The 24,080-nt window shown below is 39.5% G+C and overlaps 2 protein-coding genes across 9 annotated transcripts in view; both read left to right on the plus strand.

The window, feature by feature from the left end:
- LOC117814623 (pleckstrin homology domain-containing family A member 5-like) overlaps positions 1-13,793 on the plus strand; it is a 123,272-nt gene extending 109,479 nt beyond the window's left edge. For 3 of the 5 annotated variants that reach the window (XM_034686073.1, XM_034686075.1, XM_034686076.1), the window contains 10 exons: positions 6-107; positions 711-869; positions 3,592-3,712; positions 5,642-5,757; positions 7,568-7,780; positions 7,873-8,034; positions 8,313-8,446; positions 10,045-10,187; positions 10,499-10,598; positions 12,661-13,793. In XM_034686073.1, the coding sequence (XP_034541964.1) occupies positions 6-107; positions 711-869; positions 3,592-3,712; positions 5,642-5,757; positions 7,568-7,780; positions 7,873-8,034; positions 8,313-8,446; positions 10,045-10,187; positions 10,499-10,590 (1,242 nt within the window). In that variant the 3' untranslated portion in view covers positions 10,591-10,598; positions 12,661-13,793. The remainder of the gene's footprint in view (positions 1-5; positions 108-710; positions 870-3,591; positions 3,713-5,641; positions 5,758-7,567; positions 7,781-7,872; positions 8,035-8,312; positions 8,447-10,044; positions 10,188-10,498; positions 10,599-12,660) is intronic. The other 2 variants (XM_034686074.1, XM_034686077.1) reach the window with 1 other exon arrangement.
- Positions 13,794-16,783: 2,990 nt separating this feature from the next.
- The window catches only part of LOC117815018 (zinc finger protein aebp2-like), a 53,652-nt gene continuing 46,355 nt past the window's right edge, over positions 16,784-24,080 (plus strand). For 2 of the 4 annotated variants that reach the window (XR_004631680.1, XM_034686644.1), the window contains exons 1-5: positions 16,784-17,449; positions 19,299-19,509; positions 21,576-21,683; positions 21,899-22,085; positions 22,227-22,271. Coding sequence is in view for 2 of the 4 variants with exons in the window: in XM_034686644.1 (XP_034542535.1) it covers positions 16,896-17,449; positions 19,299-19,509; positions 21,576-21,683; positions 21,899-22,085; positions 22,227-22,271 (1,105 nt within the window). In the remaining 2 variants the exon portion in view is untranslated. The remainder of the gene's footprint in view (positions 17,450-19,298; positions 19,510-21,575; positions 21,684-21,898; positions 22,086-22,226; positions 22,272-24,080) is intronic. The other 2 variants (XR_004631681.1, XM_034686645.1) reach the window with 1 other exon arrangement.

Consider the following 24,080-nt stretch of genomic DNA (forward strand, 5'->3'; position numbering starts at 1 on the left):
TGCAGGAGCTGGAGCGTTCCTGGAGGGACTATGACAAGTTGGAAGGAGATGTGACTTTGGCGAAGAACAACCTTCTAGAGCAGCTTGAAGCTCTGGGTAGCCCTCAGGTACGATTGTCCTTTAAACTGAATCTGCACTGTTTGCTTTCACTGCTTCTGCTTCCTAACACTGGCATGGTTAAACAGTCTTTCACTGCAGAATACATACCCCAACCAGTGTGGTTGGGGTATGTATTCTGCAGTGAAAGTTTAAAATGTGGCAGATTACCTGAAACACAGAGCCAGCTTTTTCTACATTGGGGAAAAATAAAGGCTGTGCTCTGGTGCTCTTAGCTGCAGTGTTGAGGGAAGTAGCTGAGAGATCAGAGGAACACTGTGAGTGATTGATGACTGTAGCAATGATAGAGCAGTTCTTAATTAAATCAGTCTTTTATCTCGTCCTTCATCATGGGAGAAGTGTAGACAGAGAGAAATGTTCTTACAGTTATTCCTGGTTAAGCCTGAGCCAATGATAACTCAGAGTAGAGGAGTCAGAGGGCCAGCGGGTAGCCTGGACATCGTCTACTTAAGTGCCCTTCACTTACAGACAAACCTTTCATGAGTAAGGAGATAATTGCAATCTGCCTCTCTTCCCTCTCTCTTCACTGTGCCCTGAGATAAGGTTTACTGCGATGTGAACACGTGTGTGTTTTTTTTTCTGTGCTCACGCAGACGGAGCCTCCCAGCCAGCAGCACGTCCGCATCCAGAAAGAGCTCTGGGGGATTCAAGACGTGATGGAGGCGCTCAATAAACACAAAGCTCAGAGAAATGCTGTCGACGGTATGAACTATTACGGGTCCAAGAACAACTTCAGCAAGCACAAAAGTGAGGTGAGGAAGCACAGAGAGATACCAAATCATCTCCATCACAGAACCACACCGTTATATGGGCTGAAACTCATTGTTGCTCAATCTGTGTGTTGATCTACAGAATAATAATCATATTGTTTCACAGTGTGGGCCATCAAGAAAAAATATGATTTATTTTTTCATTGTAATTTGAATATGTTTGGTTTTTCAATTGTTGAAAAAACTAATTTGAAGTCTTCATTTTATTTTTTTATTTGATTATTTGATTATTTATTTTGGAACAATTAAACCTTTTTACTTTATTTTTTATTGAATTTTAGAATTATTTGAAAACAAGGCACAGACAGTTGTTGTCTTTGTTGTACAGTTCTGTACAACAACGACAACAACAATAACATCAACAACAACAACAACGGGGTCAATAGATTTTGTTGGTATTATTTACATAACTAGAGGAGATGAGGCTAGCACAGGATTAGTTTCCTTCCATTTGTAAATATTTCTTCCTTATGGCTATACAGTGAACATCAACAGAGTATACATACACATATACATATATATACATATACAACAATTAACTCTTCTAAATAGAAAGAATAGTGTCCACAGTCCTGATCTCTATACCACCATTACAATGCCTCCAATACTACTTTAAATGCAGTCTAGGGTATCAAGTAGAACGTGTGTAGACCAGTCAAGGCAGCAGTTTGATACCATTAATTAATAGCTACATGACAAATTGCTTGTTTCTTCTTGTCCAGAGCAGAAGCCTACAAAGGGATCATTTATCATGCCTGTCACTTGCAACTACAGTTTTCAAGTGACATAAAAGAACAGTGCTTTCCTATCACATATACTGAGGGTTCTTTTGAGTTGTTCTCTCAATTTAGCTGCAGAAACCCCCCAAATAATGTAAAAAATAATAATAACAAGCAAAGCATGGCAGGATTCGGAAGGCAAAATAAACCTTTTAGCAGACAGAGAGGAGTGTAGAAATTCTAAAAATAAAATACAACGCACAAGATCAACAAGAATAAACGCAAATTAAACAGAGTAAATTGGTGGGACAGTAGACCAATACATCATTGTTGAAGAGTTTTTTTTTTTTAAATACATGAATAAATGAATACATAAAAACATTAAAGGACAATAAAGTAAAAAGGTTTCAATAAAAAGAGGACGTCACATCGGAGGAGGAGGATGGAAAAGGATCATCTAAGAACATTTAAATAATGAATGAAAAAGAAATAAAAGATAATAAATAATGAAATAAAATTAAAACAATTATTTAGTTGGATAAAAAAAGATAATAATAAATAGAAATGAAAAGTGGTTAAAGGGATGAAGTCACATTAAAGCAAGTCTGTAAAAATGGGTCTTAAGAAGAGAATTAAACGATGTCTCTGACTCTGCAAGCCTTATCTCCTTGGGAATAAAGCACTTTCATTTTAAGAATCCATATTTCACACTAATCAAATGGTAGCTCAGCCTGTTTTCAGTCGCTCAGCTTTCTTTTTAGAATTCAGATTAACAAATTATAGTGAGCCAGGCCATACAGCAATGGTAGCAGTGGCATCACACCTATACAGGGTTAGTAGTACACAACTGATGAGTGATAATACTAATGATTAGATATCAACAAGGAACAAATACAATCTGAAAATCGCTAAAGAAAAGTGTCTGTGTGCAGCCCTACAGCTCTCTATATTAATTTTCCTTTATTTGATGACCAACTTTATGTGAGTGCTCAGACTGCCTGCTCTGCTCATGGTCAGTCTGAGTGCTGGTATCAGAGGATGTGTCACTAGCCGTGTAACAGCATGTGGAGCTCTCTCTCTGGTTCATCAGTCCGTTAGGCTGCCCTGTGGGTCGCAGCTCCTCTGCGACAGATGGCTGTTGCCCTTAGCGTGCATGGTGTTGGCACCATGTGTCACCTTGCTTCCTGTCCTGTCATGCCCTGTATAATTCCCAGGAGGAGGACTCGGTACCCCCGCGGCCACCCCTACCCGAGTCCTACGAGCCCAACCCCCTCACGGCACCCCCTCTGCTCTCTCATGCCGGTGTACGCGCTTCGTCCCTCCACCGGCCGGAGGACAGGAAGTCTAATCACAGGAACGGCACGCACAGCGTAAGCTTGTTGACCTGTTGACCTCGGGGCTGACCCCGCCCTCAGCTGTGTCATTGCACATCATTGCTCGCTGTGGTGGTTTTTTCAGTTTCATTCTGACAGACGTCTCATGTCTTCTGGATTGTTTTTGGTTTGATTGTATCCCTTTTTTTTACGTGATGCCAGTTTTCCATTCTATGTTTTTTATTTCCAAGTCAGATTGAAGTCCTCATTGCATATTTATTTTCCACCTTGTAGTTGAACTGACATGTCCTTCTTTTCTCTTCTGTGTTGAAATAAAGTCATGTTGTTGTGTTTTGTTGTGTTCAGTCCTTGGTTTCAATCTAGGACATGTCTGAGTTTGAATGTGTTTGCCTGCTGCCTACTTTTTATTTGGCTGTAAAACAGTCTGTTGACCTCGAACCGCATGGAGAGTTTTCCCTCAAATTTTATATACTTGTATTTCAAGATGTCCAAGTATAAAGAAATCACTTTTCCACTGTCTCTAAAGTCATCCTGGTAGAAAAAAACATCACATTTTCAAATGCTTTCTGACTGAGTTGTAACCAAACTCTCCATACCTTTAAACCAGTGCTGTTCTTTATGTGTGTTGAACTTTTCTTTTCTTATCATCAGGGCCCAGACTACAGACTGTATAAGAGTGAACCAGAGCTCACCACTGTAACTGAGGTGGACGAGAGCAATGGAGAGGACAGATCTGAACACCCGTCTGAAAGGGATCATGCTGGAAACAAAGGTACAACTGCAGCCAGTGAGACGCCAGATTCTTGATTCATTGTGTTAACGCCAATACAAACTATATAGGTTATTGTTTGCTATGTGACCTATTAAACATGTTCCTAGTACTGATAGTTGCAGCTGCATTTAGTTTAGTTTAGTTTAGTTTATTCACACACATCATCACAAATATACATCTATACATATTCAGTAAACATTTCATAATGGTTGGATGTGTGGAAAGGGGTGACCACAAGGAAGCTATTTAAAGCTTTAATAGGGGGCCCAATTTCCCACAAATAAAGTGGCAACAGACGAGATACAACAACAACATACTAACAGACAAATAACAAACACACAACAGACAATCCCAATATTGTGGTGACATACATAAATGAGTGGGTGCATTGATATGATCAGTACATTAATCACACATTACCAGAAGTTGCAATTTTAGCTTTTTCTTGAAGATGGAGATGGAATGTGACATTTTTAACCCATCCATATCTGGGGCCCTCTGCATACAATGCTAAAGCTGGTACATTTTAACCTTTGTTTTTATTCCTGGTGGGATGTGTGTGCATAGTTAGGAAGATTGGTATTAACTCATACAATTTCTGGTTCAGTTTGTGGACTGTTTGGTACATTATACAGACATTCTGGAGGTAATTGTACTCAGTTAGCCTCAGAAGACTATAACGCTTGAAAAGTATTCCAGCAGGAGAAGTGAACTCAGACCATGATAGTGCACGTATGACTTTCTTTTGGGGAGTCTCAAGATTTTTGGGTTTCTTTGTGATCAAAAAAAAATTTTATTGAATTTTTTTTGCTGTGTTATAAAGATAATATAAATTAAAAATAATGACAGAGAACGAATAGGTAAAACGTTTTTTTAAGTGAGTTGGAAATGTGTTACACTGTATGATATTGCTATGATATGATATGTAGATGAGGCTCAAATAAAGTTTGTACAGGGTGAGTAGTGCTGAGAGGGGAACAAAATGTCTCAACTTCAAAAACAAAGCAGCATATTTCGATAGTTTTTTATTTATAACTTCTTCAATATGACATTTGAAATTAAGAGATTCATCAATGATGATCCTCAGAAATTTTGTAGCTAACTCTTAGAATATTCTGACAATGTAGTTTGTTTTGTTGATATTTAAAGAAAGTTTGTTGCACCTGAAGCAGTTATCTATTTCCACAAGCTCATTTTTTATGATTTGCTCTAGTTCATCTGGATTCTTATGGGAAAAATTAGGTTTGTGTCATCAGCAAATAATATTTAATGTGGTTCAGACGAGGAGTTCACAAAGTCATTTATGTACATTCACACAGGCATCGCATTGACCCAAAGCTTTGACACCGTGTTAGGCTTTTCTGTGACGGCAAAAGTCAAGTCAGTGTGCCAAGCATCTATTCCGATCTATTTTTCTTGACTTTGTTTAGACCCCATGCAACAGTACATCAACAACAGTTCTCTCTCTCTCTCTCTCTGTGAAGCGCTGTGAAAATTTCCCAGGTTAGCAAATTTTACAAGATTTGATCAAACAGCTTGCACAGCAAAATCCAGATGTTCTGAAGATGAATGATGACTGTAGCTCTGCATTCGTTCCACTCAGCTTCACAGTCAATAGCGGCAGCCTGACGATGCAGACACTGCAAGAAAAACTGCAGTTTCCTCGGTTAAACCTCAAGGTCACACGAGTATGGTGACAAGTTTTTCACACATGGGAATACTCATTACTCTAACATTTACAATTCCCATTCAAGTGCAGGCTCATAATAAAGTTTATGCACTAGTATATATTAAATCTGTATATTTCTCAGCTCATTTCACAGTAGCTTCTTGAAGAAATCATTCTCCCTAAGTGAATTGGTATTATTATGAGAATGCTCTCTCACTGAACCAGATGGCTGATCGACCTTTTGTTTTTGTTTCCTGCAGGGATGTCCTACCCTGTCGGCATTGTCCCACCCAGGACCAGATCCCCAGTGCCCGATTCATCCTCCATAGCTTCATATGTCACCTTAAGGAAGAGCAAGAAGCCAGATCCAAGGACGGTGAGTCCCTCCACTTTTAACTATCGACTCATGTGACATCCAACAGTAGCTTTACATTGTTCTTAGCTTGTTTTAGATTAGATTAGATTAGATTTGATTCAATTTATTGTCATTGAGCATGTAACAGATACAAACAAGCAATGAAATATAGATAGCATCTAACCAGAAGTGCTTAGCAGTAAGTTAAATAACAGAATATACAAATATGACTGATGAATAAATATGGTATAATATGTATCTACATGAATGACTAGACTATATATGTACAGTAGTGCAATAGGGATTACAAGAGATTTACATTTTACAGTTTTTACATTTTACAGTTTCTACGGAATGAATGAATGAATGAATGAATGAATGTACAGGATGGAAAGTGCAGTTATATGTGCAGTGGTGGTTCAGTCCTGAGGTGGTTGGTAAGCATGTTTATGTGAGTGAAGGGAGGCTGTGGCATCGGGGGACAGAGTTCAACAAAGAGACAGCTGTGGGGAGGAAGCTGTTCCTGAACCTTGAGGTTTTGGTCCTGAGGCTCCTGTAGCACCTCCCTTATCATTTTGGACTAGTGGATACTGCCAGAAACTGCCATTCTAAGTCTTTAAAAGTATGAAACTACCAAGCACTTATTTCTTATGACTCAATACAAGTCTTTCAGCTGTAGAGAACCATACTGATTAAAATGGTTAACCAATGCTTTTAGCTTTCAGGCTTTTTTCCTCTTATCTCTTCAGTGTGAGCCTCTCGTGGGCAGCAGCAAACATCCCCCTGTTTGATATGCTTGAATTGCATTTACTCATCTCTTAATTGGTTGTTTTGATTGCTAAACTCTTGCTTGATAGCGAATATGTGGCAGAAGAAGCCACTCATCACATGGCCTGGCATGTGACTCGTGCTCTTGAAAGCAGGCTGTCGTAAAAATGATGCCAAGCTTGGTGTGTGCAGTTTCCAGCCTCGAACACGATCAACTTAAACATACTAAACATGTCATTACTGCACCACACTGTAGGGTGTGTCCTGTTTTTTGGTGTCTGTTTTTGTTTTGTATCTGTGGACATATACTATAAACTTTATTTGTCAGTTAACTCACATGCTATCATACAGCGGTCCTCCATGTCGTTCCGTTGGCCTATGGTTGTAGGAGAGTGTGTCACAGTTCTGTAGAGTTCAGCTAAGTTCTTTTATACCAGCCTCCTCTTCAACAATCTGGACAGTGGAGTCTCCCTCCTCTCGGCTGTGGACTGAATCCAGATCTGCCATCCCCTCAAGCATGACACTGCTGAATGTGAACAACTTCCCCTCAATTCACGTCACATCATCTGCCTCTCCTGCTGAGGCATTATTAAGCCCCCAGCCTCTCTGAGCGCACCCATGCGTGCCAGCAGGAGCGAGTGTGCGTGCACAGCAGCCAGTCAAGTTGCTTCCATATGTGTTTGGACTGCTACTTTTTTTTTCTCTGAGACTGAACATTCAAAAGTCTTTTCACTGTCATTGTTGTAGTTTTTTATGCCACTCATGACCGCACACTTTGTGGAAAAACACAATAACTCTTTCCAGTACATGTTATATTACCAAAGAAGATGACATTTCTCTACTTGGTCACTGTTTTAAAAGTGCCTTGTATTTACAGCGACAGAATCTGACTAAACCACACCATGAAGCAATGTAGCTACACACCCAAACTGTGGTCCTGTGGAGTAGAAATGTACCACCGTGGCATTTGTCTCATAGCATTACGTCATTATCAACTGCTCTATACTGGGTGTTCTTTTTGTGTCCTTCCCTGATGTCTGTTATTGTCATCTCTGGCTAATAGGAGCGACCACGCAGCGCGGTGGAGCAGCAGATGAGTTCTGAGAGTGGCCGTCCCAGGATGAGCGTGGAGGAGCAGCTGGAGAGGATCAGGCGCCACCAGCAGGGCACCCTCAGGGAGAAAAAGAAGGGCCTGGCTATCCGGGGTGGCAGCCAGGAGAACACACCCTCTCGCAGTCACTCGTTTAATAGAGAAAACCACTTAAGAAGCGTGCAGGTATTGTGTGACTGCTGCAAAAACTAAAGCATCACCTGAGGTAACCTTGGGCTGAAATCATCATTCTCTGTTTTCTGTTTTCTCTCTTGTAGTCCCAGAGTAGGCGCAGGGATGACGTGGTAAGCTGTGACATCCAGATGCTGGAGGCCTCACTCAGACAGCAGGAGGTGGTGAGGGAGCAGGAGACACCCGCAGAGGAGATCGCCCGTCTCAAAGAAGCCTCACAGACTGATATCCTAAATGTAGATCGGGAGGTGAGGCTCAGCAGTCAAAACAGGAGGGTCTTATAAAATCAAACGCAACTTATTCATTGTGGATTTTTAATTATTATGAATTAATTCTTACCACAGTGAAAAAGAAAAGTCGGAATTAGAATACTTAATTCATCCCTGGGGGAAATTTGAGCGCATTAGTTGCTCTGAAACAGAATATTAGCACAAAGATGGTACTCATATGTAAAATATTTGGTATCTGCTAATTTGTCTTATGAGGCGAGATATGAGGTCTTACTATTTGTGTTGTGTGTTTGCAGCTTGCAGTGCCTGACAAAGTGCTGATTCCTGAGCGTTATGTGGAGTCAGACCCAGAGGAGGCTCTGAGTCCTGAGCAAGAGGCTGATAAGCAGAGGAAAGTGGACCGCATCAAAGCTCTAATAGCCAAAAACAGGTGAACAAACTATCATGATCTGTCTGTACCTGTAATGTTTCATTAGCAAGGGTAGTGCTGTACAGACCCTTGACATTACTTAGGATCCTCTGATTATCTTTACAAGCGAGAACTGAAATTTCCCCACAGTCATGCAAAAATGATTTATTGAAATGAGGAGCAAGTTGGGGGTCATTGCAGGAAATTAACATAAATGATTCAAAGGGAAGCTTTATTTAAACATACCAATCAGTGCCTTAGATTTGCAGTGAAAAACACATGCTTATATCAATGGCCCAGTGACTCCTTCATGAATGTTAGCTTCCTGTAATTGGTTTTAATGCGATGGCTTATTTGTCCCAGGTAATTGTGTTTCTTCTGAAACCTTGTTTATGTTTATTTTGTTGGATGTCTACATCTTTAAATTTTGTCATCTGACTCCAGTTGCACAAATGTTTTGCAGTGGGTCATCGCTTTCAATCAATCAGACTTTATTTATAAAGCGCTTTTCATACAATGACATTGTAACACAAAGTGCTGTACATAAAAACAACCTAAAATATAATAAATTAAGAAAAGAGCTGTTTGTTGTGACTGGAAGACAAATAGGGAAATATAAAGAGAAAACTGTGGGGTACATCAGGTTTTCAACTATAAATGTGTTAATGGGAGCAATGCATCATTCTTCAGGCAGTGTATGAAGTCTATTTTGAAGCCTCACTTTATTCATTGATGTGATTTAATCCTAATGAAACATATTTTTAGTATATAGTAGAGTAGTAATTTTATGAGAAGATTTCTTTTTTTCCCTTTTTTTAAAGCTGCTGTGAGGAACTTTTGTTTTGTGTCAATTCTGGCGCCCCCTTGTGGACAAAGTGATACCTCTTATCTCTTGTCCTATACATGCCAAAGTAGTGTTTTCCACAAAAGCCTCATCCTGTTGTGTTCAACAGTCAACTTTATCAGGCAATGTGATTATTTTCCATGAAAAAAGTCAAAGAAAGGCTGTTTCTGAAGCAAGATGTCCATTATCTGGTCTGGGACCTACCCCCCCAGGGCGGTTTATGGCATTAAAAATTACAACAGAGAAGGTGTCAGTGTTGTTGTAGATGGTCTTGCTTGCTTTTGAAGGTTATAAAGAGGCATCAGTATCATTTTCAGTCTGTTTCTCAGCCAGTTCAAAACTCCTCACAGGCCCTTTAAGATATATTTTTTGGCTTTTTTGGTTAAGACAGCTGAAGAGAGACAGGAAACGTGGGGAGTAGAGAGTGGGGGAAGACATGCAGTAAATGGTCGAACCGGAGACCTCTGCGGCGAGGACTATAGCCTCGATACGTGGGACGCTTAGACCGCTAGGCCACCAGCACCCCAAGAAGATAGTTTCTTATACTGCAATTTGTTTGCCTTTTTGAAAGGGAGACAGAAACAGAACTAAACAAAGTTTTCAATCTTTGTTTGTGCTCCTGATTTATAAGGAATTTGGAGTGGAGTAGAAATCCACACCCTCAACATTTCCAGTGTATGAAACTATTTGGTTCTTAAGGGATTAAAAGTAATTGTGTATGTACATATATATGCATCAGCTATATCTTACAGAGAACTTTTGTGTGTACTCCCAGCATGCAGAACGTGCTACCTAGTTTGGCTCTCAGCCCTGAGGAGGAGAATGTGGAAGAGGTCACCGTGCAGGAGAAAGAGAAGATGATTAATATCTCCTACGAGCTGGCAGCAGAGGCCTCCAAACGCAGCAAGCTGGTAGCAGGTATGTACGTCTCTTGAGAGAAGAAAAGGGGGATGAGCAGGAGAACGCATGTGATAAAACAATAGTTTGTGCAAGCCTTGTTCGTGGAGGTCACTACTTCCTGAATGCGAGTTATCAAACTGCAGCTGCTTCCATCCGTGCATGTGTTTAGTCATTTATCATTGTAGTAGATTCTTCATTAATTTCATTGACGTCAGTGATTATTTTCTGTGTTGCTTGGCTGTTGAGTCATTAACTGCCTACCTGATTTATCTCTGTTGTTTTAAGTGTGCCTGTTTGTTTGTTCAACATGTTGCTCTGTTTCATTGCAGTGAAAAGCCTGTCGTCCTCACCCCCACCCCTTCCACAGTCACCTAACACACCCCCTCAACTCACTGATGGGTCTCACTTCATGTGTGTGTAGTAGCACCAGTAAGGGCCTTCATCAATAAGTTTTGTCCATACTCACAATGATTAGAAGTGTTTTCATGTTGTCTTTAGGAAGGAGAAGCATGTCAGCATGAAGACATTAAGCAGTATGAAATGTGTGTTGCTGTAGAACCACCGTTTTCTCTACCTCGTGGTGTTGCTTGTTGTCTGTGTAGAATAGTTCATGTTGATCCTGTGCAAATATTTTGAACCAATTGTATAATATTTTAAGATTCAAATGGTGTTGATAATCAGACAGCCAACTTATGAGGCACACCTCCTCCCTGCCTGGTGCACAACCACCACAACTGAGGCCAAGCATTCATGGCCGACTGTGTGTGCAAACAGAAAGTCTGCGCATGTGCTTTTATAGCGAAGCACGACCTGTCACTCACCATGTCGCAGCCACTAGTGGAGCTAGTGAAGTCGGTTGCTGAGGATCAGAGCGCACTTTCCAGGTTGACACTGTCTAATGCACATGCTTCCTACCTCTGCACACATGGCATTGCTGCTCACTTCAAAACAGAATTGTCAGTCAAACTACAGAGAAAGATGTTCTCTTTAAATACAGATGAATCCACAAATGCAAATATGGACAGGACCCTTTATTTTCTTGTCAGGTACTTTGATGAAAATATGGGCAAAGTATTGACCCAGCATTTGGCCTCAAGACAGGTCAATATTGCAGATGCTACAACTCAAACGCTTTATTAGAGGACAGTATACTGTGTACATGTCCTTGGGCTAAAGGCATGTTCACAGAATACTCCTTTTTACATGAAAACCTTTGGGAAGTGACCGATAGGCAGGGAAAAAAAGGCTCTTAGGTGTGTGGCATGGTGGGTTGAAGGTCGGGTAGTATGATTTGGTGTCAACAAAAAAATTCAGTTAAATGATTTCTTTGGGCAAACCCATACAATCTAAAGCAGTTCAAACAACTTCTCATCTCAACTTCTACCTTTATTGAATGTTTAACTCTGTTTTTTGGCATCATTTGAAATGAGTACAACAAATTGTTATCACTGACTGAACTGCATACATTTTTGCATGATTGCAGCAAAACATTAGAAGAGTTCAACTCAAAGCACAATAAGTTGTATCTATTGTAGCATAGCTGTCCAGAAGGGTGCGACCAACTTCAAGGTCAACCATAAAAGGTGCACTCAAAAACCGTACGTTCGTCTATCAAGCAAATGTTAGCTTGCTTACTAATGTACAGAAATTCCTAGCAAGCACTGAGTTGATAACTTTAGCAAATTAAGATACTCCTAATGCTGATATTCTCAGCATCATGTGGGTACACTTGATCACAGTAATGTTTAAGGCATTAGATTAACTGTTTTCCCCGTTTTCCACACAAATGTCATTAACTCACCACTAGTGATCAACGATTAGAGATTTTGGTGGTATGATTATGGTGAGAGAAATAATCACGGTTTCACAATTATCCCAACTATTATGTTTTATTTTCGGACACAGGTGTCATAGGGACGACCTCACCTGTAGAGAATAAAAGAGACGCACTCCGCGGAATGTTTATTTAGTCCCTTCTTCTTGTGCCGTTTTGGCAGCGCCTTTTCTGCTGGACTGATTTTAATAAAACGCCGCCAACAAGTCGCTCTAATGTTGCAGTTAAAACTGAAAACAGTGTTCTTCATGAAAACACCGTCTGACTCTGATGGGATCTGGGGAGTCACAGGTGTCAAATGGGTGGAGGACGCTGCCTCGCACTTTTAAATGATGGAGAAACTCTGCACAGGTGTCACCAATTTTTCGTTTTCAAGTTGCGCCGAGCAAATAATAGTGAAACTCACATTTATCAACTATAAAGAACATTTGTCTATGCTGAAGATACATATATAAAAGATATAGATACCTCTATTATAACGAAAGGAGGGGCTATTTTATTGCTGTTCTAAATGTGGCCACTGAGGGTACAGTACACATTTGATTATTTGGGAATAATAAGGTATCGGTTGTGTATTTTTATTATTTATTTATTTTTGTTATGGAGCATAATTTGACCTTTATCCTCATTTTAAAATCTCTCTTTATCTCATCACAGCACAAGCTCTGGCCTCAGTGAAAACCTACACATGAAGGACTCAGTGTTGGAGGCATAAAGGTGCCTCAGAAGGCTTACCCAAGAACATCAGCACAAGGCGACGGCCTACAGAGAAAGAAACTGCCTACTCTGAACTCTGGGGTGTTGACCTCCGACTTCTGTATTCTCACTGTGACGTCTTAAGCTCCAATGCCACCAAAAACACTTTATCTGTCTGATATTTCTCTGTTCTTGGTCCTCTTTGGGCCACCACACCCTCCTCAACCTGGTGAGGCAACACACCTCTGTTACTGTCGTCGTCACAGTTCCACTTTTGGTTTTTACATGGTTTTTAAGGTTATTTTATTATTTATATGGTTTTATTAGGTTATTCTTTGAACATGGGCCAACTGTACATAGATATAAGGCTAAAAGACTGAAGTCTGAAGTTAGACTAAGGGGCCTGTCAGAAAAGGTCCTGGTTTCACCACCTGTCCAAACATTTTTCACATAATTTAATTTCACTCGAATCTTTCAGTAAGCCACGTTTTCCACACAAATGTCATTAACTCACCATTCATATTTATCAACTGTAAAGAACATTTGTCTATGCTGAAGATACATATATAAAAGATATAGATCCCTCTATTATACCGAAAGGAGGGTTATTTTATTGCTGCAGATTGATCATAGAGAAGATTATTTGTAATTTGATCTTGTCCCTGGGTTGTAATAATTTAACTACAGGATCTTCTGCAAGCCCTGTCGCATTGTTGCCGACAATTATGTGAATGTTCAGGCTTTTGTCACTCTATACTATCTTTTTTATTGCCGAGAGATATATTTAAACCAAGAGAAGGAAAATAAATCAGAGTTTGGTTCTATATTATGACATGTTAGTTTGAAGTCTTGGAACTAAAACAATAAAGATTAGCACATGTAAAGCAATAAAATGAAAATGTTTGTGGATCCAGGATTCATATTTTTTCTTTGTGTAAAAAGTGTAATTATCAGAGGTTTACTGTGTATATAATGTACATGGTATAGCAGGATGGAAATGTGTATCCAACCTATGGTTACATACTAGATTTGATTTGCAAATGTTCATATTCCATCTGTTTTATATCATGTTAAATAAATGTTGCTGTTCTTAACAAGAGGTGTCTTTTGTTTTTTTTACCATTATTGTACCAGCTGTAGTGGTAAAACTGGTAATGATGCTATGTAAACCTAAACATTCTGCAATCAAAGATTCTCTTTATATTGATTCAGTGCTGAATGACTGCTGTAAGTATACACTTTATAAGAATTAGGTGTCCTAGTTTTTTGCATTTGAGTCATGAAAAATGTGAACATTTCAAAGTAATGCCTCCAAAAATTGACATGTTACAGTTTTCTAAGCTTCATAAGAAACAATGTAATCTAAAGCAGGTTATTTATAGGGTATACTTTCTATACTATAGACAGTAAATGTGAGATGATCCCACAGACTAGGGGTTCCCAAACTTTTTAGTCCTTGACCCCAAAAGTAACAATGCCAGAGACTGGAGACCCCCATTGTCCTGAGGTGGTTAAATGTTGCTCACAGCTTCATGCAAGAACTAGTGGGCCAATCCAAAAACTTACACTTTTCTTTGAAATGTATAAAAGGCGAGAAGCAACATCATTTCCTCAGGCGTCATGTGGTAACAAAGTAAGTGGAAAATGATATTTTTAACATGGTTCTAACTAAAATGTAACTACAATGTTTGTATATACTTTTAAAATAACGGATAAAATACTCTTTATTTAGACACTGATCATCCCCGAATCAGTGAGGGTCGTGACTCCCCAGGCAGTCCTAACCCCAACTTTGGGAACCACTGCCAGAGACCATCTCTGGGCAGTGCTCTTGAATTTGTCAGATAATTTAATTTAACAACTATGGCTCCCTCTTCTGGCCTTTCTGTTGCTTCAGCACTGGCACTCTAATAATGCAGGACCAATGCCCAAAGGGAAAGAGTCTAGTTTGTTTCTGAAAAAATAATTACACAGCACATATATGTCTCCTCCTGCAATGACTAGAAATGCCAAACAACAGAAATAGAAAGGGGAGTTAATTCACACATTACAGTGTTTTTTTTTCCCAACAGTTGCAAAAGAAAAGTGGAGTAAAATTACAAGGTGGCACTTTAGGATTTATAATGTAAACAAATAACTCAAATAGGAATAGTCTGACCATAAGTAGTCCATTGCAGTGCTGATACACTGTGATTTAAAGCTACTGGATCAGTCTTTTAAATTTCCTCAGGACATATTGTTAAAAATGCATTAAGTGGTGCTGAATCTAACCCAGCAAAGCAGCTTATTTATTGTAATGGTTTGTATTTATTCAAGAAGGTTTCTTTAAGAGTCAAGGTCTTTGTTTCCAGAGATTCTGGGTCATGAGGCATCCCACCCAGATTAACATAAACAAGAGAAGCATTTCAATTGTTGTATCATTTACAATTTATAGCAACAACATATTGAAGGTGCAAGAGGAAACAAGTGAACAGGCCTTACTAGCAATATTCATTTCACCTTAGGTCAAGGATTATGTAAACCAACGTGTTTCCTTTAGGGCAGGTTTTAAAGGACAATTGAAGGTATTCAGTGTGGGGAATTGTTTCATGGTTATATTTTGCAGCTTATCCAACTTAATACAAAAAACCCAAGCAGACATTTTGTATGGAGCTGGATGTATTTACACGTGTGGATGAATTCATACATATTTGTGCAGTGTTTCACTCTGCACTGAGATTTATTACTGGTGATCATTACAATACTCATCACTGCATCCTGTACAATAAGGTGGGATGGTCTTCTCTGACTGAAAGGCGTGATTTACACTCATAGCTGTTTATTTATAAAGCGCTTGTTGGGATGCTACAGTCATATTTATCTTTGATGCTAGGATGCTTGGTCCTCTGGAGCATAACACACCAGATCTACTAATTGGCTCACTCTCCATGTTCCCATAGTTAATTCAGAGCTGGGAAAATCTGCTTTTGGCTTTTTTGCACCATCTGCATGGAACTCCCTTCAGAGTACATTTCAAATGAATGCATTTGTTTCTTTTAGTCATTTTAAATCATTAGTTTTAAACGTTTTCACCTCTGATTGCACCTGTTTCAACTGACTTTGTGTAAACATTACGTTTCAATGGTTTTAACATGACTTTTTAATTGTTGTCTGCTTTTTAATTGATCATCATTATTTTAAGGTTTTATCTTTTATTTGCCTATCATGCATTTTAATGTTTCTTTTATATGCTTGACGTCATTGTAAATGAGGGCTTCGCTCTCAATGGTTGTCGAGTTTAAAAATAAAGATAATTACTATATAATTATATTCAACAAGTCACTGGGCTTCAAATAATCTTGTTTGGGGCGGCAGTAGCTCAGTCCATAGGGACTTGGGAACTGAAGGGTCGCCGGTGCGAGTCCCAGTATGGACGAAATTTGGCAAGTGGACTGGTGGCTGGAGAGGTGCTGGGTCACTTGCCTGGGCACTGCCGAGGTGCCCTTGAGCATGGCACCGAAACCCCAACTGCTTGGGGTGCGCTGGTTGATGGCAGTATTCTCACTCTGACATCTCTCCCAAAGTGCATGTCCACTGCATGTGTGCGTTCATGATTGTATGTATATATACCAAAAAACTGTGAGTGTAGCATGACCGAAAAACAACACGAGTGAAAAAATTGAATTACCCCCCTGGGGATTAATAAAGTACGTTTATTCTTCTTTTAAAGAGGTGCACAGTCAATATTGTGCAGTTACATTTGGAGAAATTGTGAAAATTATAATATTGATATGTAGCTTAGATTTGAGTCAGTTAACCAGGATAGTTGTAAGCATATATTTTTGTTTAATGCAAATAAATCAGTATTAAAACAGCAATGTTATATTTTGTTGGGTTGGCTGTGGTGATGGGGCCCACTGAGATATCTTTTCAAGGGGCCTAGGATTCCTGGCACACTTCATTCTCTTAATTTCCCTAACATAACTCTTGGAGATAGACACTGGTCCCTCTATTTAAAAGAAACTATGTGATTTCTGAACCACATGGAAAGTTTAAATACCAACGTCAGCGTTTCTCCTCCTCTTGCCACATCTGACCAATCAGAGAGCAGACAGTGTGATTTGACCCCGCCCTTCTTCTGCGGTGAAACGTTTGACTGTGCCACGGCTGAATTTTAATACCGAAAGTGTCCCACGGTTCGTCGGTACGCCGCTGAAATGGCTGCTGCGGCGACAGAAGAAACACCCGCACCGACTGTTGAAGATGATGCACCGCCCGTGGAGACAGATACGGACAATGGTGGAGAGAAAGAAGAGGGCCTCCCCGAACCGGAAACAGAGGAGCCACCAGGCAGTAGTGTAGAACCGAAAATGGAAGAAGTGGACGCTGAGGTCGGTGAAGAGAAGCCCGCAGAGGCTGCAGACAAGGCCGCGAGCGAGGCGGCTGTGACGGACGACGGTGCCGTTATGGAGGCGACAGCTGCAGCGGGAGAACCGGAGCAAGAACCGGAGCAAAAGCCAGTGGCGAAGGAAAGCCCTGGGGATAGCAACAACGAGTCTGGGAACGATAACACAATAAAAGAGGCGAAGGAGGAACCGGGAGAAGACAGCCGGTGCTCGGGGATGGACTGCGAGAAGAGCAAAACAGGTTGTGAGGATGTGGAGAAGCCCAGCGGTGGAGGGGACGGGGAGCTGGGCGACAAGAGGCGGCCGAGCGTGGAGATCTCATCCTCGGATGGGGAACCATTGAGCCGGATGGACTCGGAGGACAGGTAAGTTTGGAAAATGACGACCAATAAGGGTCGGTTGGATGCTAGCAGGTTACAGACAGTCATTCTTCCCTCTGTCTTATTCTTTAACCCTCCTGTTATGTTATGTTATGTTATGTTATGTTATGTTATGTTATGGGTCAAATTTACCCTTTTTTAAAGTCTATTTTAGGTAATATATGCCTTCCAAACCTGCTAAATGCAACATAAAAATCTGGGCAGCATGTGACAGAAAAGGTGTCTCGTGTTAATTTATCGACATCACTTCATAAAAACAAAAAAATCAAAATATAGAAAAAATTAAAGCTCCTGTGAGGAGTATTTGAATGGTCATGAAATGGACTGAAATTAACAGTGATGCCCCTTTATGACCTAGAAAAGCAAACAAGATTGTTTGAAAAGGTATTGATAATTTCTGTTTTGTTATTTTAAAGCTTGAAATTGCAGTGAGAGGGTAGGTGTCAGATGTGGTGATTGTCAGAACGTCAAGAAAAACCCTTTCTCTTTAGCAATTATTCTTAATGAGTGAAATAGTTGGCTGATAGTTGAAAGCAGGAGGAGATAACATAATTTACACATGAACAGGACAAAATAAGCAAGATCACTTAGTCCACAGGGGGGGTGCCAGAGTCAACACAAACAGAAAGTTACTCAAAGGAGCTTTAAACAAAATCTATGTCTTGTAAAACTATTGTATTTATATTTAGGTCTTTCCAATGCACATTTTAAAAAGTTTTAACAAGACTTTTCATTAAAACAGAGTGAGCTATCCTCATTGAAGCATGATCTGTGAGGATTAAAGAACACCATTGTGCCAAATATTGATTGAAATGGTTAGTAATGGAGTTAATAATGAGATTTAAAAAATGTTTATTGGGATTTTTTGGGGGTTTGGACACTTTTGGATAATTAAATACCCACAAACATTATTGCTCTTCCTGAGAAACGAACATAACAGGAGGGTTAAGGAACACATTCTGACAGATGATTTGATTTTACAGGTTAAATTACCAGAATAGATATTCCTAATCTTATCAATGCACAAAGCAGAAATGAAAATATTCTCACATCCTTTAAACATTTCCTTTTTAAGTTGAGATGTTGATAATAACATGTTGCACTCAAGTATTTTACAAGACCTTTAAAACATATTTTTTAGTCTAATGTGGTTTGAAATAAAACTCCTCCCTTATTTTAAATTTCAGAATCAAACTGCAAACTTATTTTCATTTCAAGCATTTACATAATATGATTCCTCCTATTAATAAGGTTTTAGATTTCCTTTCAAACTTGTCTTAATCAGATATTGGACTGTGTTTAGGTTTTAATGTTATTTCACTTCACAAATTCATCTTGCACAGTGAAAACAGCCCTCTTTTTTTAGACTACTCTAACTAACCTCCAAGTTGAAACAGTTCTCATCTAAGAGGTACTGAACACATTTTTGGAAAGTGACAGCTATTTGAATATAATTCTGTTGATCCCATGAACACATCTGGAGCAAAATCATTTGACTTCAGATAGGAGTGAGTTGCATATTTTTCTTGACTGGTAAAATCTTGCAGATCAGCCCTTCATTCATGTTAATAGTGCAGCAAATTAGAAGTATAGTGCTAGATGTATTGAATACAAAGACAGAATTGATTTGACATGACTGATGAAAGTGGTATGCATGCAAAATCTGTTGCAGCCTCAAGGCTTTCACGCATAGTGCCTACTTAATGTGTCTGCACCTGTTCTTCATGGCTGTGCGAAGCTATGAAGATGTACTCAATGGCTTTAACGATCATATTTTTAACAGTGGGACTGTGTTCTTCATTCCACCTCTCTCTCTCTCTGTCTGTCCTCTCAGTATCAGCAGCACCCTGATGGAGATGGACAGCACGGTATCCAGTGGGCGCTCCACCCCTGCTATGATGAATGGACAGAGCAGTGCCAGCTCTTCAGGGCCTAAAACAGTGGCTTACTCCTGCTGCTGGGACCTGTGTCCACAGTGCTTCAACTCCAGTCCTGACTTGGCAGAGCACATCAGAGGCATTCATGTTGACGGGCAGAGAGGAGGGGTCAGTAGACTTTAAATTATCACACAGGCTTGTTGCTTATCCCCCTCGCTTCATTGGGCCTTATATCAACATATATGACAGGTAGTCATTCTGACCACTCAAAGCGCTTTTTACACTACCCGTCACGTTCACCCATTCATACCCATTCACTCACTGATGGTAGAGGCTGCTATATAGTGAGGGACCATCAGTATTAGTTGATCTCTTTCGTTCACATTCACACACCTCTGAACAACAGAGGGAGAAATTCGGGGTTCAGTGTCTTGCTCAAGGACACTTCGGCATGTGACGGCAGGAGCTGGGATCGAACCGCCAATCTTCCGATTGATAGACGACCGACTCTACCCACTGAGCCACAGCCGTTATGTAATCCTATGTTCAGTAAAGTTGTAAAGGACGACATGTTGGAGAAGGAGATCTTGCTGATAAGATTTAAAAACTGGAATATATCAGTGCTGACAAACTACAAACTGGTTTTAATTCACACTCAGAATTAGTGGCTGAAGATAGAAATATTTCAACCCAGAACCAAGCGGCCCACGTGGAAGTGTTATAAAATGCAGTTCATTGAGCGTCCGCTTGAGGCTGGCTGCAGAAACACAGGAAACCACAGACACACCCATTCAAAAAAAGACATCTTTACACATTAATAAACATGTTTGCAGCCTGGTTCAAAAAACGGCTTCGGTTGGAAAAGCTCATTTCTCTATCAGCACACACTGAATTTTTTGATAACGCGACATTTCAGAAGATATTACGATTACAAATTTTGCCCATTTAAGGACATTAGGCCCAAAGCCTGCCTCTTTACCTCACACTAGCTCGATAGAAGTTAGGTCGCGTTCAGCATTTCTAATATGACTCCCGCCAACGATTGGCTTCAAAACAGTGTTCAGGAACAGATGGGTGGCATCATGGATAATACGTCCATTAAATATACAGTCCCTGCCAAGAACGATTCATCTACTACATCGATGTATCGATTTATATTCCAATGATCCGACTACATCGATCTTTGCTCGGCAAGTTGGCCTACCAGACGACATATATCGATCTAACATCGTTTTAAAAGGTAATAAATCGATTGTTTCGATACTAGGAAATAACGCATTGGATTTAAGCACGGCAGACTTTATATGGATGTGTTCTTTTTACACTTTTAATGATAAAGGCGTTAAAAGTTGCTCAATTCAGGCTGCCTGTCTGTGACGTCATCGTCCCGCGCCAGCAGACAACAAAACAGCATGGCGGATGGCGGAAAGACAGAGATGTTCTAAATAAGTCGCTCACTGTGTGTAGGATATGTAAGGTCAAGTAAAGTACCACAGCAACACGACAAATCTATCTAACCACCTACTAAGGCGCCATGGGATTTCACAAAACGTTTATATCCATGATTAATTTATACTTGATTCCCTTACAAGAACAACAGGAAGCTAGGACTGTCCAGTATCAAGGTATTTATATCACAGTCACACTGATTTAATTTTTGGCTAAAAAGTTACTGAATCGAATCGAATCAAATCGTTGTTAAAAAGAATCGTTACACCCCCACCAGAACCCATAAAAATGAAAACTTTCACAATAACTACACAGCACTAAGAGTGCGACAAGTGCTAACATACTTTTTGTCTTAATTTCTTTGTGAACTGTTTTGGTCATATAACCTTTTCATTAACTTGAACTTGTGTTCAATCAGAAATATGAGTGTTATCAGTTTTTGGGATATGCTTACTCGCAGAGGTAGATTGTGTGCTGTATGATTGGCCATTGTAATAGTGAAATAAGTATACTTTTCCTATGCTTAGATATGACATATTCAGATCTTTATGTTCTGCCTGGGCCCACCTACACTCAAGAAACTCTCCAGACTCCAAAGAGTTGAAGTCAGGACAAGTCAATGCAACATATGTAATTAGGAAAATCTGCAACCAGTGTGTGCATCTTTTCCTTGTTGTTTTACAGTGTGACCTTTTTTTTTTGTTTTTCTCCCCATTATTGTTGGTTTTTGTATATTTACAAAGCTCCTTCTTCTCTCTTTTTCTCTGCTTCTCTTTTTCCATCAGGTTTTTGTGTGTCTATGGAAGGGCTGTAAAGTATATAACACACCATCCACCAGTCAGAGTTGGCTTCAGAGACACATGCTAACCCACAGTGGAGATAAACCCTTCAAGGTAACAACAGTGTTCTGATTCTGATGATCACACACATTGTGATGATAAGGGATCTTTGGTGTTGATAAGTTTGTCCATTGGTTAAAGTTATAGCATCAACATCTAGCCTAATCCATCATCACGGAACCTTTCTCTGCAATGCCATCGTAGTAAATGACATTTCGTAGTAATCATATAGGAAGTATACAGTATCTCTGTGTTGTAATTTCCTGCAGTGTGTGGTTGGAGGCTGCAACGCCAGCTTTGCTTCCCAAGGAGGGTTAGCCCGTCATGTCCCCAGCCACTTCAGTCAGCAGAGCTCCTCCAAAATGTCAAGCCAGGCCAAACTCAAGGAGGAGTCTCCCTCTAAGGCCGGCCTCAACAAGAGGAAGAAGCTCAAGAACAAACGCAGGTGCTCCCTACGTACGTACCTAACAGACACACAAACAAACAACTGTCTCAAATCTTTCTCATTGTGGTTTCTGTCTTTTTCCTTTTGGTATGGATCATGAGTTGAACGCATTTGTTAAATATTGTTCAGTTTCCATAATCTCTTTTTTACAGAGGCCAAAGCTGGACCACAACACATGCAGACACAGACACAAAAAGGTGCATAAGCTTATGGTTTTGGATTTATTTCCTCATGGCAGTGTTCAGCATAGTCTTTGGTCTTGATTGTCTTTTTCCTTTCACCTCAGATGATACATCTGGTTTATACTGAAAGTTAGCTACCTATTGAATTTTATATAATTTAGTCTACACTGATACATAGATTTGAAGTAAAATTATATAAAACTAAATTGCAAAGATAAACAACCTACACACAAATCAGATGTTTCAGTTGGCTGCAGTTGTTAATCTGCTGTTTAAATTTTACAGTTGTGGTTTGAAGATTCAGACAAACATTAAGAGACCACTCCAGTTTACATAACTCAGTCCACTTGCTGTGGCTCGTGTTTACCTGACATTAACGACAATGCTTTCCCTAGCATAACTTTTTAATTCATAACCATCCAGAGGGCATTTTGTTTACATTAACATATAGAGATAATTAGAATATGCATGCCACAAATGTGCCAGAAGTTATCACGATCCCTCAAAGAAAACCTTCTTTTAATTTTTTAGATTTTGCAATGGATCAGGGGCACTTTACAAAACTCCTTAGTGGTTGATTCAAAGACACTCTAAAGAAAAGCCAAAAAAACCATTCAATTCATGAGACGTTTTGCCTGAAAATGGAACAAAAGGAAATTATATGGAAATGTAAATATTATGAGGAGGATTTTTTTGGCCTTCAACAAGAGGATGTTTGTGGAATAACTCTGTTCTTTGATAAATATATCCAATTATACAAATGAAAATATAGAAAACACCAAGTTATGATAAGGAATTCAGAAGTATCTGTAAGTTGTTTCATATTGTAGTGCATTGGTTGAAAATTGGTGAGCTCACTCATACCTTGCACTGGAGCTCTATGTTGGTCTCCAGGGATGCTGTTAGTAGTTCGATATTTTCTGCATAATATAATACATCATCTGCTATTAAATCTCATTTTAATTAAACCTTTTTGTTTTTTCAATAGCAAATCGTTTATAATGACTTTGATTTGGGCTTTTATGTCGAGATAATAATAATAATAATAATAATAATAATAATAATAATAATAATACTTTATTTATATAGAACTTTTCAATACAAGTAACAAAGTGCTTTACAGTGGGCAATAGAAGCAAGAAGAAGTGCAAAGCAAAATGAATTGATTAAAAATAAAATGAAAAAAAGCTTTAAAACCCTACAAACTTATAAAACAGACCCTTAAAATCAGAGCTAAAATTACATCAAATCACACAATAAAAGCTTTCCTGTAAAAGTGTGTCTTGAGTGATGACATAAAACAAGGGACTGACTCTGCAAGTCTGATCTCCTCTGGCAGGCTGAGATATGACAGTGGAGGAGGATACTGGGAGGAGAGAGTGATTACTGACCGCTGACAAACAGGATGAATTATAAGTCTTCATGTCTGCCTATTATGAGATGTGAAGCCAAGAGACCACCTTTATAGGCACTGACGTATTGCGCTGGTGATGCTCAGAAGCAACCTGGTTGGTAGAGCCACAGGTCTGATGTCACATCCTTTCTGCTAAACATAACAACCATCAAACGTACCAATAAACCGTCAGAGATCCCTCAGCTCAGTGCAGTCCACAGCAGAACCGTGTCTTGTATTAGTTTGAAGCTGACACTTAATAGGATGGAAAGTTCAATGACTTTTGTGTTAGTGTTCATTATGTTTCTCTCATCGGTCCTACTCCACTCTGTTAACCAGGTATCCTCCATTTGTCAATCGAGATATCAATCAACCATCTACTTAAAATGAAACAACTGATTAAAACTAAACTGCTCTAGAAAAAAAGAACA

Source organism: Notolabrus celidotus, chromosome 6, assembly GCF_009762535.1.
Source record: "Notolabrus celidotus isolate fNotCel1 chromosome 6, fNotCel1.pri, whole genome shotgun sequence".
NCBI lineage: Eukaryota > Metazoa > Chordata > Actinopteri > Labriformes > Labridae > Notolabrus > Notolabrus celidotus.